The sequence below is a fragment of the Triplophysa dalaica genome, chromosome 11, assembly GCF_015846415.1.
Source record: "Triplophysa dalaica isolate WHDGS20190420 chromosome 11, ASM1584641v1, whole genome shotgun sequence".
NCBI classification, from domain to species: domain Eukaryota; kingdom Metazoa; phylum Chordata; class Actinopteri; order Cypriniformes; family Nemacheilidae; genus Triplophysa; species Triplophysa dalaica.
Genome location: NC_079552.1, coordinates 20,528,599 through 20,543,084, shown reverse-complemented (window position 1 = coordinate 20,543,084; position 14,486 = coordinate 20,528,599). Strand labels below are relative to the sequence as shown.

General features: G+C 39.3%; 1 protein-coding gene across 1 annotated transcript; it reads right to left on the bottom strand.

Annotated features, from left to right (window-relative positions):
- Window positions 1-2,398: 2,398 nt before the first annotated feature.
- LOC130432084 (filensin) lies at window positions 2,399-10,728 on the bottom strand. The gene is made up of 8 exons (XM_056761320.1): window positions 10,349-10,728; window positions 9,638-9,698; window positions 9,081-9,176; window positions 8,448-8,534; window positions 5,739-5,852; window positions 4,966-5,186; window positions 4,552-4,643; window positions 2,399-3,159 (listed from the first exon to the last, which is right to left on the bottom strand). The coding sequence occupies exons 1-8, from the start codon at window positions 10,726-10,728 to the stop codon at window positions 2,399-2,401; spliced, it is 1,812 nt and encodes a 603-aa protein (XP_056617298.1).
- Window positions 10,729-14,486: the final 3,758 nt, after the last annotated feature.

Below are 14,486 nucleotides of genomic sequence, written 5' to 3'. Positions count from 1 at the left end.
GATGTCTAGTTTATAAAAATCAGTTCAGATTTTAAAAGTTTTGTAGTGTATTCCAGCCATTAGATAATCATCCCTTGCGTCTGTGTTTCCAATATGCAATTAACCAACCAATTCCCTGAAACGAAATACAGACCAAACAAAAGACATGTAACAACCGGCAGGGGCATCACAAATAAGCATGCTTTCTAAATATCTACGAACAAAGTTGTTTATTGATTTATACAGTAAAAATCTTACAAAGGCCTGCAGCTCCTTTAAATAACGATGTAGGTGCATAAAAGAGAGAAACCCTTGTGATCCCTTTGGTCTTCAACATTTTTAGGTTCAAGGACCCCTTTGATGAGAGATGCATTGAGCAGGGACCCCCTTATACTAAATGTGTGAACAGAGCATTTTAAATTGAAACAATTTGTCATGGAAGAATTGTGTTAACACATTACATAAGCACTGTTATTGTTGCACATAGCCTACATACTTTTCTGTGTATTATTTGTATTGTTAATATAGATTGTTTGAATATTTACTGTGAGAAAACAGTAGTGGACCCCCATGGTCTAGACTATGTGTGAAAGAGTCACCATATCTGTCTGAAAATATCTATCATGTCTATTTTTCACAAATTCCTTTGGACAAATATAAAAAAATATCTGATAGAATAGTGTTTTGTGGCAGTCAGAGGCCTTTTGAATGTGATATTTCAGTAGGATACACGTATTTTCTTCTTCTGTGGACCTCTGAGAGTGGGTTATGCAGAGGTGACATCTGTATCCCACGAGGTCATTTTCATGAAAAATGGATGACTTTTATTTTGTCGCCTGGCTCACACAATGAAGCAACCTTACACTGATGGGCATGATTTTTGTTTACCAAACAGTTAATACTCTGATATTAATAGTCCTCTAATCTTTCAATGCATCAACTTCAGGGCACATACACACTGTTGCCTCTGGCGGTGCACTTTAGGGCACGTAAACACTGAAGTTTTAAAGTGAATAGGGAAAACTTATTTGAAAGCATGTCATAGGAAGTTAATTTTCCTTTGGAGAGATGTAGATGAATAAAGCATCGCTTTACAATTGTGACAGCACATTTATGTGAACTTTGGTTGCAATGCACTTCGATGTCAAAATAAATTTAGAAATGTTGTGCTTTCAGATATCCCTTTTTCTGTATTTCCACTTAATCTTAAACTGAAATGCCCCTACACCATCAGTTTATACATAATATTGGAACCTTTGAGTGGCCACAGAAAACAGCAACACTCACAAAAAAAAGGTTTTTGGTTACTGTTGTCACTGCATCTTAAAGAATTTATTCCGGTATAGGGGTGTGACCGAGATATAATTAAACAAACACTATACAACAAAATGAGTCATCCTGAAGGTTGACCATTTTTTTTTTAAATAAAACAGCCTTTTGTACTCCACTGATGTGACAGAGTCTTCATCTAAGTGAACACCCTTTAAAAAAAATGAATTAGAAGAATGGTAATGCCGTGAGTCACCAAACAGACAACACAAGCTGAGAAGTATTTTAATTTTATTTGTGGCTCAATTTATACACATCAATATTGTGGTGGCGATGTTGGCATCCCAAATGAAGAAAATCATACCAAATAAAATGCTAAATATTTGCCTATGTGTGACCATAGAGAAAGGGTGAAAGAGGGTGATGTATTGTAATCGGGGTAGCTTGATGGCTCTGTTCCAAAACCTAGCCAGTTGCCTATGTATAGTAGGTAGCGTGATAGGGCATTCTAGGTGTGCTCCTGGCACCAAAACAGCTAAATATAGGTAAAAAGGGTAAAAACAACTAATCCTAGCAAAATTTTAAGGCAACATCATTGTAGCTTACTGTACTGTACTTTGTCTTTAATGGAAACGAAAATCCTAGAATCCATAGCAAAAAAGCCCTTGTATTCAAGATGGCACACAAAGCAAGAGAATGATTGTTAATAAAAAAAATCTAGATTCTATAAAATGTCCTTATAAATATTTAAAAGTAAAAAATGGTTCAATCACATCAAATCTTTTTTTGATTAATATCCGTATTAACAGTTGCTAATGAATCTTGGTGTTGTTAGCTTATCAACGGGCTAACTCTAATGAACAATTGTTTTGTTTTGAATGGAGTTGCTGCCTGTGTGAAACCTTCTAAATTAGCCGACCATAGAAAGCAAGGCTGCTTACTGTGCTTTGGAACAGAGCCTGTGACTTAAAATATGCATCTTCTATTCATTTGAGGGGGAGATGGGGCGTTTGATTTTTGACTTCCCAAGTTTTCAGACAGTAAATGTCAAAGGCAATGTTGCAGGCAAAAAAAGGAACAGCACTACTCAACAGCAAGCTGGAGGTGAAACTGGAGCAGGTCCATGGTAGGAATGGCCAGCAAGCGTCGTTTAAGAAGTTTTGTCAGAATGCTTCTTTCTGCTCGTCTTCTCGATCATGGTCTCAACTACTGTGGTCGTCTCTTCATAGCCCTTCACTTTTTTGTCTGGTGAGAGCTTCTCAATAGACTCCACAGCTTCTACCTTCTCATAGCTCATGGAGCTGTGCGATGGCATGGGTGGAGGGCCTCTGAAATCGCCTGGTTCTTCTGGGGTCTTGCTCTTGCTGCCACGTTGGGTTGAGGGCGGTTTGGGACCTGGAGGAGGACTGTGGCTTTTGCTGTCACGAGGGCTTGGTGGTGGGCTGGGGCTCGGTGTAACAGTCATGTCAGGACCATGAGGCATCGCGCCATCTCGGATAGTAACAAAGACGTGACTGGCGGAGGGGGTGGTTGTGATGAAGCAGGGATCAAGATAGTTTGAGTCGCCCGTGACCAGGACGTAATGGCCCTTGTTGAAAAAGTCAGCGATGGGCTCAGGTTTCCTAACTCGCCTCATACGGTCACGAATGATGTTACAAAGACTATCAAAGGCCTTGCTGATCTGGGCTCCATCTGGCACGTCCTCACAAGGAACACACTGCTCACTTCTTACCGGCTGTTCCTCCATCATTTGTGCTTTCTCCTCTTTCTCAAACTCTTCTGCTGTCCTCTTTTCCAGTCCACTCTCCATAGCTCCTTTGGAAGTTATTTCTTTCTTTTTCAACACTTTCTTGGCCAAGGTCTTCTGACGAGGCTTTACACTGGTTATGTCTTGGATAACTTGGTTGATGTCTAAAAAAAACATTTAAAAACATGCTTTTGAACTTAACATGCACTTTTAAAAATATAGGTGGATCACGATGCCAGAGAAGAACCTTTTGGTTCCTTAAAGAACCTTTATCCTCAAATGTTTAAAAATGTTGTATTTTATGGCATCGAATTAATAGGGATTCAATAGTTATTAAAAGTTATAAAAAGCGTACTACATATTTTTAACTGTAATTAGTCCAGAGATGGCATGAAAATATCTTGATCAATTTTTAGACCATGTGTCCACCAAAACACTTTTGTATAAATTGTTTTAAGACTATATAAACTTATGTGGTAAAACAACACAATCTTTCCTTAACCGAACACATGTCTGTCTATTTAAGGACAACACATTTTTTGTTACTTTTAACTAAATCGTGTGTTATCCCTTTCATTAATTTAACAACATAAAACATAACATTTCTCACAATATATTAAAAACAAAAATTGGACAACACGCCTGAATAATTAACTTAAAACCAGCAGGATTATTGTTTAGGTTAGCTTCTTTATAGACATTATTCAGTATCAACTGAAGATAATTTAGATACTTATGTAACACTTTTCAATAAGGTTGTATTTGTACAAATTAAATGCGGTAAATAAAATAACTAACATGAACTAACATTATAGCATTATAGTTTTTCAGCATGTCTTACAACATGTATCTTTGTTAATGTTAGTTTTTAATGTCAATACAGTAATTCATGTTAATTCATAGTCCGTTAACTAATGTTAACTCTTACAACATTTGATTTGATTATATATGTAAATGCTGAAATGAGCTCGAACTAATATTATTAAATGCTGTAGTGTGGAATAATTCCTCATTGTTAACTAATCCATTAACTAACCAACCTTATTGTGAAGTTTTACAAATGTTTTATCAATTTCTGTTGAAAATATAAACATCATAAACCAGTTTGATAGCATTCATGGCAGTTTATGGTGATCTAAGCTTGTCTTTTCAGCTGAGATGTTTAAATGTCTTAAATGTCCCATGTATACAAGCACAAGGACAAAATGCAACTCAAACCATTTTCTTTTCCTCTTAAGAAACCTTATGTGGCTCGGTACAAACAACAATTACTCAAACGTTTCACAACTCAATGTGGGACCATGAACTCTCACAAACGTAAAGGCCATTGTCATTTATCACTGTTAACAGGGCCAAACCAATGACCTTAGAAGCAATTGGACTGTGTTTCTGAATTCAAGGCGTCTGAGAAGCATAACACGAGACACAGGATGGGAATGATTGACAGCTGAGTGGGCGGAAATCTTTGCTTTAGGTGGCAGCTGCTGGCTAATGATTTGTTGAATCTGCAAGACTATGATAATGATGCATACCCAAACCCCCCCTGAGATTCTCACCTTTTCCTTTCCTGATTGTGGTAGGAATATGCGTGTATTTGTAGTCAATTGGTAAAAAGGTAATGGGTGTTCCAATTATTGCTGAATTCAACCTGTGACAGTCAGGGTAGAAAAGCAAAATGCATATTTAAACACAAAACATTTTTGGAAAGAACCCATTACAAACATCCAAGGCTTGTGAATACTAAAATATCTGCTGTAGAGCAAAAGAGAAAATGTCAAGAGAAAATCTCATGGGTGATATAAATGTAGTTATACTGCCACTGTGTGGCATAGCCTACAATAACCAAAAAAACAACAAACAATCAAACTTCTAACTACCGCAAACATGCGAGTGAATCTTACAACAAACAAGATTATTCACACTGCAGTCCATACAGTCTCATTGCCATAATACACCGATGATGTTCTCACCTGCTGTCTTCGTTCTCGATGATTCTCTTGTTCCTCTCAAGTTCATTCTCCAGAGAGGTCTGGTATACAGCCAGCTGTCGACAGTTGTTGGTGTATTTCTCGAGCGACTTCTCTGCCTCCTCAATATCTTTCCTGAGGGACTCGATTTGTTCATTCTTTATTTGGATTTCATCATCGTAGCTCTCTTGTGTGGTCTTGATGGTTAGTTCCAACACGGAGGTCTAAGAGAAACAGACACATGGCCAACAGATGAAGATAAATAAAAATACAATTCATAAAAATGTATAACTATATTATATGTATAACGCTACAAAATAAAAATGTACTTTTACATTAAAGCTATAATATAAATTAAAATTATTTTGCACTATTAAGCTGATGTGTTACATGGGGAAGACAATGCTTAATACAGTAAACTAATTGTTTAACTGTGCAAGTTTATGAAAGAAGTAAATCCATTAAGTTTATCATATCTTTCAAATGTGGTGCCTTCAATCAAATGCAACAGTACAGCTAATCATCTGTCACATTGTACAATTTTGCCAAATCAGACATTATAAGTTCATAAAGGTTAAATCCACGTTTCTCTTCCTACTGTCAAGCTATTGCATCACAGCTCAAAGACATTTCACATAATGCATCTGTTACTTTAGTTTACAAATATTGTAATGATTTTAAATGAAATGTAAACATTTTTATGAGATGTCCTCTAAGAGCAGTGCGTTCAGTTAGAGAGCAGCAATCTTTCCTCATCCCCTGTCACATGACAGTACCTCCTTCTGCAGGCGCTGCTTCTGAGCCTGCAGCTGACAGATGGCGCTCTTGTACTCCTCCAGCTGACTCCTCAGGGCAGGAACCCTCCGCTGAGCGACCAACCTCTCCTGTTCCTGTACAGAGAAAGGAAAAAAGGGCAAGGGTCTTTCGTAGTCGGATCACATAGAGTAAAATAAGTCACTTTGACTGTAGAGCTGTCAAGTACAGACACTAGACAATCTGAACAGTTTGATGCTCTGAAGGTCAAACATGCCCAAAAGCTAGCCTTTAAGTATAAGAAGGACATAGAGATCTTTCGAGTGCCACTTCAAGAATCAAGGAATCAACATGTCATTGGTAAGACCACGGGTATAATACTCTGGTTTTAATTAACATACAGTACATAACACTAATGTGAACACGGTTTGGGCATTTCAGTCTAACGCTTGGCTGCTATGTGTGAACTATCAAATCACATTTTTAAATCTGACATTAAAACACAGGCTATATATTTTTTAAGACCCAGTACATCAGGGTCTCTATTATAAGTTTGAATTTGACTGTTATGTACAAAAAGGATCACTTTCCACTTTCTTGTTACATCTGTAGTGCTGTGGAACTACATGCACTTTGTATGATTGGTAAATAAACGTTTCTCTGAGAAGTAACATTGTTTTAACCACAGTAATTGCTTAGTGATTTCGGGATTGAATTTAAAATGGCACTTACATCTAGGCAAACGTCGGGTATTAACTTCTGCACTCTTTTCTTACTGCATCACTTCTAGAAATGTGTATTTTATTCATACCGATGACTGAATCAACCATCTAATGAAAGTGCAAGTGTTATTGCATCACTAATACAAGCTAAATCGACAGCCCGAAGTCTACTTTTATGGCTGCTACTGGCATTTTCACTACATTTTCAGTCATAAATTTACAGAGTCCAAATTGAATTAGCCTTGTAAAGCTATTACAGGTTTTAATGCTTTTGTGTGGCCTTTGAGAAGCAAGGAAATGTCACAGGATTGAAAGGGAGATTGAATTTGATAGCATGTCGCCCTGTCAAAGAACCCAATTACCACATGGCCACAGGGTGGATGATATTAGCTCAATGATTAAAGTAATAAATCACCCGAAAATGATGATTCTGTCATCATTTACTTTCAAACTCCAAACCCTGTTTGACCAAAGAAGACTGTGTCGTCTTTTCGATCTGGTTTGGGGGATTCAGTAGTACATTATGACTCACACCAACTCATAATAAAGCACCCAACAGTGTGTGCTTTCTCGCTGCTTGAGCTTTTGACGATTTCATCAACCAAAAAAAACAATGTCTTTAAGTTTAGAATTGCACTGAAATAATGGGATAGATTACAATTCTTCAGCAGGTCACAATTCATCATTCATGTTCTTGCACAAATGAGGCATAAGCTACTTGTTCAACCCTATGTATAATCAATAGTATTTGTTTACAAGAAAGAAAGAGATAATCTGATAAATATACTCTTGGGTTAGATTCAACACAATGGAATACTTAATGATTCATAAGGTGCCGTGGTGGCCAATGCCATTTGTTGTTTCTTCCACTAAAAACTGAACTGAAAGTCATACAGGGTTGAAAGCAGAGTAAATGCTCACAGAACTAATTCATTTTCCCTGCTAGCTTGAGGAGCGTTTGACTCCATCCGGTGCTGGGCAGATCGATAGGCGTAGGACATCATGGAAAGCAAACGCAACTCAACGGTACTGCTTTCAAATCCCCCTCTAATACATTTATGTCATACGCCGATCGGTCCTGCAGTGAACACACCTACAATTTCTACAGCAATTAAAGTTAAAACCGAGAATATCGTGGACAATGACGCCATTGACAGGCAACGCAATGAGCAGTGGTGTAACGCTTAATAAATTGCCAAATTTTTCTGGATTTAAACATTTCTGAAAACATTTGGTATAACAAATGAACGACTTAAATTTTTTTGTACACTATTTCTTTTAAATGGTTATAGTGATGCTTCTGAAGACTAGTGCAATTGCTTAGGCTTAGAACAAGCCCCCAATATTGCAATTCTGCAGAAGACCCTAAATATTTTTACAAAGAGAACTTCGGCTCAGGAGATATTTGTTAAAGGGAAAGTTCACTCAAAAATGAAAATTCTGTCATCATTTACTCACCCTCAGGTTGTTCCAAACATGTATACATTTCTTAGTTCTGCTTATTACAATGGAAGATATTTGGAAGAATGTTAGCAACCAAACAGATCTCACCCCCCTCTTACTGCCATGGTAGGAAAATAAATACTATGGAAGTCAGTGGGGGATTAGATCTGTTTGGGCAAATGATGACAGAGTTGTAATTTTTGGGTCAACTGTCCCTTTAAATCCATTCTCTGTAAACCCTTGAGAACCCTTCCCAGTAGATGAGTACTTTATTAACAAATAAGCATTGGCCATATCGTCAACCACTAACAAAATTTAAATACAAAAATGTAAAATACAAAAGAAGGAATTAAACGTATGATTCAGAGAAAATACTGTAGCAATAGCATATTGTTCTTTCCTGAGATACATGAACATTAAAGGTGCATCAGAGAGACTGATCACTGAGGACACATTCAGATCACAACACTCATTTTAATGGCACCGCTGACACCCAGTTCTTATTTTGTGTGACAAAAGAGAATCAGCTTGCTCCCCGAGGTGTTGAGAATAACAAGGTCACCCTACCTCTGAAACCGAAACGTTTGCCAACAGAGGAATGGTCTGGTTGATCTGATGCAAAATGTTGAGATACGTCTGAATCTCAGCAAGGTTCTGTGAGAAAAAAAGAGAATGGATGAATGAAGATACACCTGACCAATGAGACTGAATGGTCCATTTCATTACTCAAGAAATATTTTGCTTCACATTATACTGTATGAAGGAAATCCCATTAATAACAAGATATCAAAATAACTGACTCCTGCAAATCTTTTCAGTTCATGTTAAGGTCATGCATGTAATGAATAATTAGGAGAAATGTCTTCTCATTGGTCAAGAAAACACAGTTTCATGAATATTAAAGAGACACGGATGTGCCGTTGATGTACTATAGTACTATACTATATGTACTATAGTACATCGCCACGTCACATCCTTTGACGTTAGCCAGGTGAGGATTTTAAAGCCGTGAGGCAAAACTAGCACAAAAAACCTAGAAATTAATTAGTTTTCTCTAATCTTTAATAACTTACAGTTGCTAACATTGTTTTCTATTATGTGCAACACAACCAACATTGTTTGTATCTAAATAAATGTTGTTTAGTGTTTCGTGGCTCTTTAAACAGACCGAAGCGTGGGTTGCAGTCACCTCCTACCTACCTTTTTGTGCCTCTCTTTGGTTGCATTGACATCATCTTGGAGGAACTGCAGCTGGATCTGATACTCAAGGTTCCTCAATAGCACCGTATCGGCTTCCTGCAGACAAGAGAGCAAATGGACTCAGCAAGGGATCACAGTGGTGTCACACAAATATTTTCTCCTGATAATGTCACACACCCAACAGGGGTGTAGAAGTAGTTAAGAAATGTATGCTTCAACATTTCAACCCTGGCGACTGTGTCTTGTTGACATGAATCCATTTTGCTGCCATGAGATTTGAGGGCAGAGCTTTGAGAGATACTTCCAGCATCTTTCATATTACCAGTTATCAAACCAGTATATTTATTGGAAGAATAATTGTTTGAACTTATTATTAAGCCTATTGTTACAGTAAAACATTGTGTAAATTAATGAGCATTTGTGGCTTTTGTAATTTTGGTGTTGTTGAAATTCACTTAAATCAAAATTTACCACATTCAAGATTAATTGTTTTAGGCATTGCATTAATGTTTTCCTATGAAACTGTGGCTCATGGAAGGGTGCTGTATATTATTTACCTTATTAAGCTGTTCCAGTGAGCGCCGCAGCTGTTCTTGATATTCACATTCATTTCTGTATCTGTGAACAACAGTGAGACATTTTGTACAGGTAATTTCAGAAGTCATGTGAGTTAATCAGTCTTATTGTGACCAGTGTGAACAAGATGTGTTATTGATCAAGCCGGCACTGCACTTAGTGATACAATTTCTCTTTAGTTTGCTGTCTCGTAGATCTCTGTGTTATAAAACAATGAAAACATGAACCAGACCAGCCTCCAGACAATGTTTTCCACTGACTAAAGACATTTGGCTAGCTGTTATTATTTTGTCTTTTATCCAACAAAACTTGAACGAACCAAGATAGACCATACATGACATAAACCTGCAGACATTAAAGAAGTGTATTCAACAAAAGTATCAACTCATGGCCAGGTTCTCCATTAAGCAGTATTGGTGCTCTAGAGATGTTATCACATACTATATGTGGAACAGATTAATAGAAAGTAATAATACACTATTCAGTTTAGTAAATAATAAAGATAATACAATTATTTAAACTAAAGTCAAAATTTAACATCTATTTTTTTTTGGTAAGCAACCAATTAAAGGGTACAGTCACTGTCAACCCCCAAAATCCCTAATCTCTGTATTTCTTATAAGTTTTTTTTTGTGACCGTATAGTTCTCACTGAGTGCAATGTATTAAAATGTATTTCTCAAGTGTTCTAACCTGCTGTTGTACTCATCCAGCATGCGTTCAGCATCTTTAAGCTCTCTCTCCAGTTTGGCTCGCTCAGACTGCAGTTCTCTGATGCGCTGTTGGTTGACGTTGATCTGCTGGCTGAAGGCCTCCTCCAATCCGGATTCCTCCTCCATCCGCTGAAGAGTCTCGAGCTGCTTGCGGAACACGGCATTGCGCTGCTCCAGCACGCGAGCCCGATTGATGTAACGTGCAAAGCGGCTGTTCAGCTCTTGAAGGCTCTCCCAGCCAGGAACGGACTTTGTAGAGGTCCCAGAGGTTGAAGCTTGAGGGCTGCTGGGCTCCTCAAAGACATCAGAGCGCTCATACTTATCTTTGCGCACCTCGTGCAGGTACCTGGTCTTGAACATGGCGTGTGCGGGATGGTCTCCTCCGCGATCCTCTGCTTGTGTGCGTCACCCCACAGCACCTTTAGTGTGTGAAAACTAGGATGCTCCCCCTCCACTGTCTCATGCTAGAGTAAACTCTGCCCATTCGGGGCACTGGGCCAAATAGCTAAAACACTTTTCAAACCTGTTATTTTACATGAGATCACCTGTGGATTCTTCCAGCGGAGTCCTCTGCATAAGGCTAGAAAAAGCATTGTCATTGTTGAGGGCTTTGCTGTAGAAAGGAATCTATTTAGTGGTTCTTTTGTTTTCTGATCAATGTCATTTTCTACAAAAACAATGATGCACTTCTATGGCCCTCTTTTTGACAATGAAAAATTGCACAGCCTGCTATTTCATGGGACAAACAACATTTTGACCACAGTCTGGCAATGCCACACATACACAGTCAGTAATCTGTCCATTGACTGCATATATAATATATCAGTACATAGGATAATGCAAGTTAGGCCTAGTCCAAACATACACGGGTATTTGTATATAAAAAAAACACAATTTGTACATGTCAAAAGCATGCCAAACCAACAGGTGCTGATATAACAACCATAAAGCCATGTTGGCCAATCAGAAGCCTGGAATCTGACATTAAACAAAGAAGATAGCAAAAATAGAAAAAGCTGTGGTTTTCAAAATACCCATGTTCATGTGGACAGGGCCTTAGTATTGTCATGGAACAGCACTAGTCCTGCTGAATTAATGCAGTCAGGCAATGGACAAGCGTAGAGCCACATAACAGTGGTTCTTTGACTTGTAATGTTATGATTCCGCTATCATGTCATGTTTATTCTTGTCTTGCAGCGGAGTCATGGCATAGCCCTTGGGTTTGTGTGAGAAAGTCATGGTTTTGCTTATAAACTCAGCAAAAAAAGAAACGTCCTCTGACTTTCAACTGTTTTTACTTTCAGTAAACTTAATATGTGTAAATATTTGTATGAACACTAAAAGAGTCAACACCATAAGACATAAACTAAAAATGTTTCACAGACATGTGACTAACAGAAATAGAATAATGTGTCCCTGACTGAAGGTAGGCTCAAAATCAAAAGTACCAGTCAGTTCTGGTGTGGCCACCAGCTGCTTGAAGTACTGCAGTGCATCTCCTCCTCATGGACTGGACCAGATTTGTCAGTTCTTGCTGTGAGATGTTACCCCACTCTTCCACCAAGGCACTTGCAAGTTCCTGGACATTTCTGGGGGGAATGTTTCCAGCCCTCACCCTGCGATCCAACAGGTCCCAGACGTGCTCAATGGGATTGAGATCCGGGCTCTTCGCTGGCCATGGCAGAACACTGACATTGCTGTCATGCAGAAACTTACGCACAGAACAAGCAGTATGGCTGGTGGCATTGTCCTGCTGGAGGATCATGTCCGGATGAGCATGCATAAAGGGTACCACATGAGGGAGGAGGATGTCTTCCCTGTACCGCAAGGCATTGAGATTGCCTGCAATGACAACAAGCTCAGTCCGATGGTGATGTGATATACCGCCCCAGACCATGACGGACCCCCCACCTCCAAATCGATCCCGCTCCAGGGTACAGGCCTCGGTGTAACGCTCATTCCTTCATCGATTATCACAAATCCGTCAATCACCCCTGGTGAGACAAAACCGTGACTCATCAGTGAAGAGCTCTTTTTGCTACTCCTGTCTGGTCCAGCGAAGGTTGGTTTGTGCCCATAGGCGGCGTTGTTGCTGGTGATGTCTGGTAAGGACCTGCCTTACAACAGGCCTATAAGCCCTCAGTCCAGCCTCTCTCAGCCTATTGCGGACAGTCTGAGCACTGATGGAGGGATTGTGTGTTCCTGGCGTGACTCGGGCAGTTGTTGTGGCCATCCTGTACCTGTCACGAAGGTGTGATATTCGGATGTACCGATCCTGTGCAGGTGTATTTCCACTGCGAGGATGATCAGCTGTCCTTCCTGTCTCCCTGTAGCGCTGTCTTAGGCGTCTCACAGTGCTGACATGGCAATTTATTGCCCTAGCCACATCAGCAGTCCTCATGCCTCCCTGCAGCATGCCTAATGCACATTCACGCAGATGAGCAGGGACCCTGGGCATCTTTCTTTGGGTGTTTTTCACAGTCGGTAGACAAGTCTCTTTAGTGTCCTGCGTTTTTTAGAACTGTGACCTTAAATGCCTACTCTCTGTAAGCTGTTAAGGTCTTAATGACCATTCCACAGGTGCATGTTAATTAATTGATTATGGTTAATTGAACATGCATGGAAAACATTGTTTAAACCCTTTACATTGAAGATCTGTAAAGTTATTTGGATTTTTTAAAACATTATTGTTGAAATACACAGTCCTGAAAAAGGGACGTTTCGTTTTTTGCTGAGTTTATATTGGCTGACATGCGCTTTCTCATGTCTTGTCTGTGTCTCCCGCCATCTCGTTTCCTTGTTACCTTCCCATTAGTGTTTAATTACCCACACCTGTCCTTTGCCAATTATCCTGTGTTTGTTTCCCTCTAAAGCATCCTCTTGTCTATTGTTTGATGTTGCTGTACTGTGCTCTGTTCCTAGTACTCTGTTCACTGAGAAAGTACGCTGGTTCTTGTATCAGTAACCTGTAAACCTGTAAACCTATGTTCCTTGTTCCTGTTAGCTCTTGTCTTGTAATTTTAGATTTAGTGTTGTTCAAATTGTTTGTTTTCCCAGCAGAGTGAGTCCGTGTCCTTGATTTAGTTCATTATCAATCCTGTCTTGTTTTCCCCCTCGTGGGTTTTGTTTTGTCCTTTTGTAGTGTTCATTTTGTATAATAAATTCCTTGTTAACCCCTTCATCCCTGTGTTTGCCTGCACTTGGGTTCTCCCCCGGAAAATCATAACATGTAACAGATGGCTTGAATGGGTTACCAGGTTCTTTGTATGGCAGGGGTGATATTGCACCTTAGACACCCCAAAGAACCACTGAAGAACCATACAGGGGCGTAACAGGTTCTTTATGTGGAAGCAGTGCTATATGGCACCAATCCAGCCCGGGGAGAGCCCCCCAATATTTCAGAGGCATCCACCTGACACATCCAGCTGCTAATACTATTATGGCCAAGGTGGTGATCTCTGAGCTCCACTCAGGAACAGCAGTTGGTGGAGGGCTGAGAGATGGAGGATGGATCGCAGAGGACAGGAGGTGGAGTTTGGCGGAGCTTCGAAGCAGGGGTGGAATATATTAAGACCGCTTGTACCCAGAAGATTGGAGTGGACTGGAAGTCTTCTAACAGCATGATTCCAGCACCGCCTCAAACACAGTGTCAATATATCGATGTGACCCACATATGCACAGCAAAGTGTCAATATATCGAGCTAGAGAGGTGATTGTTGGTGATTGCTCGAAGATGTGGTCCTTCAGTCCACTCCAAAAGATTGTCTTTATGGTGGCATCATCCCATATCATTACATGGCTGATCTTGGGGAACTCCTCCACAGGAGTCAGGTGAGGAAGTGTCCATATGCCTGACCTAAATACTTATAACAATATAACAGAATAACTTAATGTATAACAACAAATATGAAATCAGAAATACACTGATACTGTGTAATTTAGTAAAAATTCATCAGGCATGAAAAGGATAAACTAATACTCAGAGAATAATGGGATAAATGTAAACAAAAACAGCACAGGACAGACATATAACTAAACGCAAACACTGTAACTGAAGAGCCATCTAAACGACACAGATGTTACATGATGAAGGAAAATATATAATTAATATGTCAACA

Bases quoted from the DNA above. Each gene is read 5' to 3' on its own strand.
- LOC130432084 (XM_056761320.1), bottom strand. From the start codon at position 10,728: ATGTTCAAGACCAGGTACCTGCACGAGGTGCGCAAAGATAAGTATGAG. The intron at 5,187-5,738 runs GTACTGTCATGT...TGTTTCTCTTAG, and splicing joins AGCAGCGCCTGCAGAAGGAG to ACCTCCGTGTTGGAACTAAC. The intron at 4,644-4,965 runs GTGAGAACATCA...TGACTGTCACAG, and splicing joins ATCGAGAACGAAGACAGCAG to GTTGAATTCAGCAATAATTG.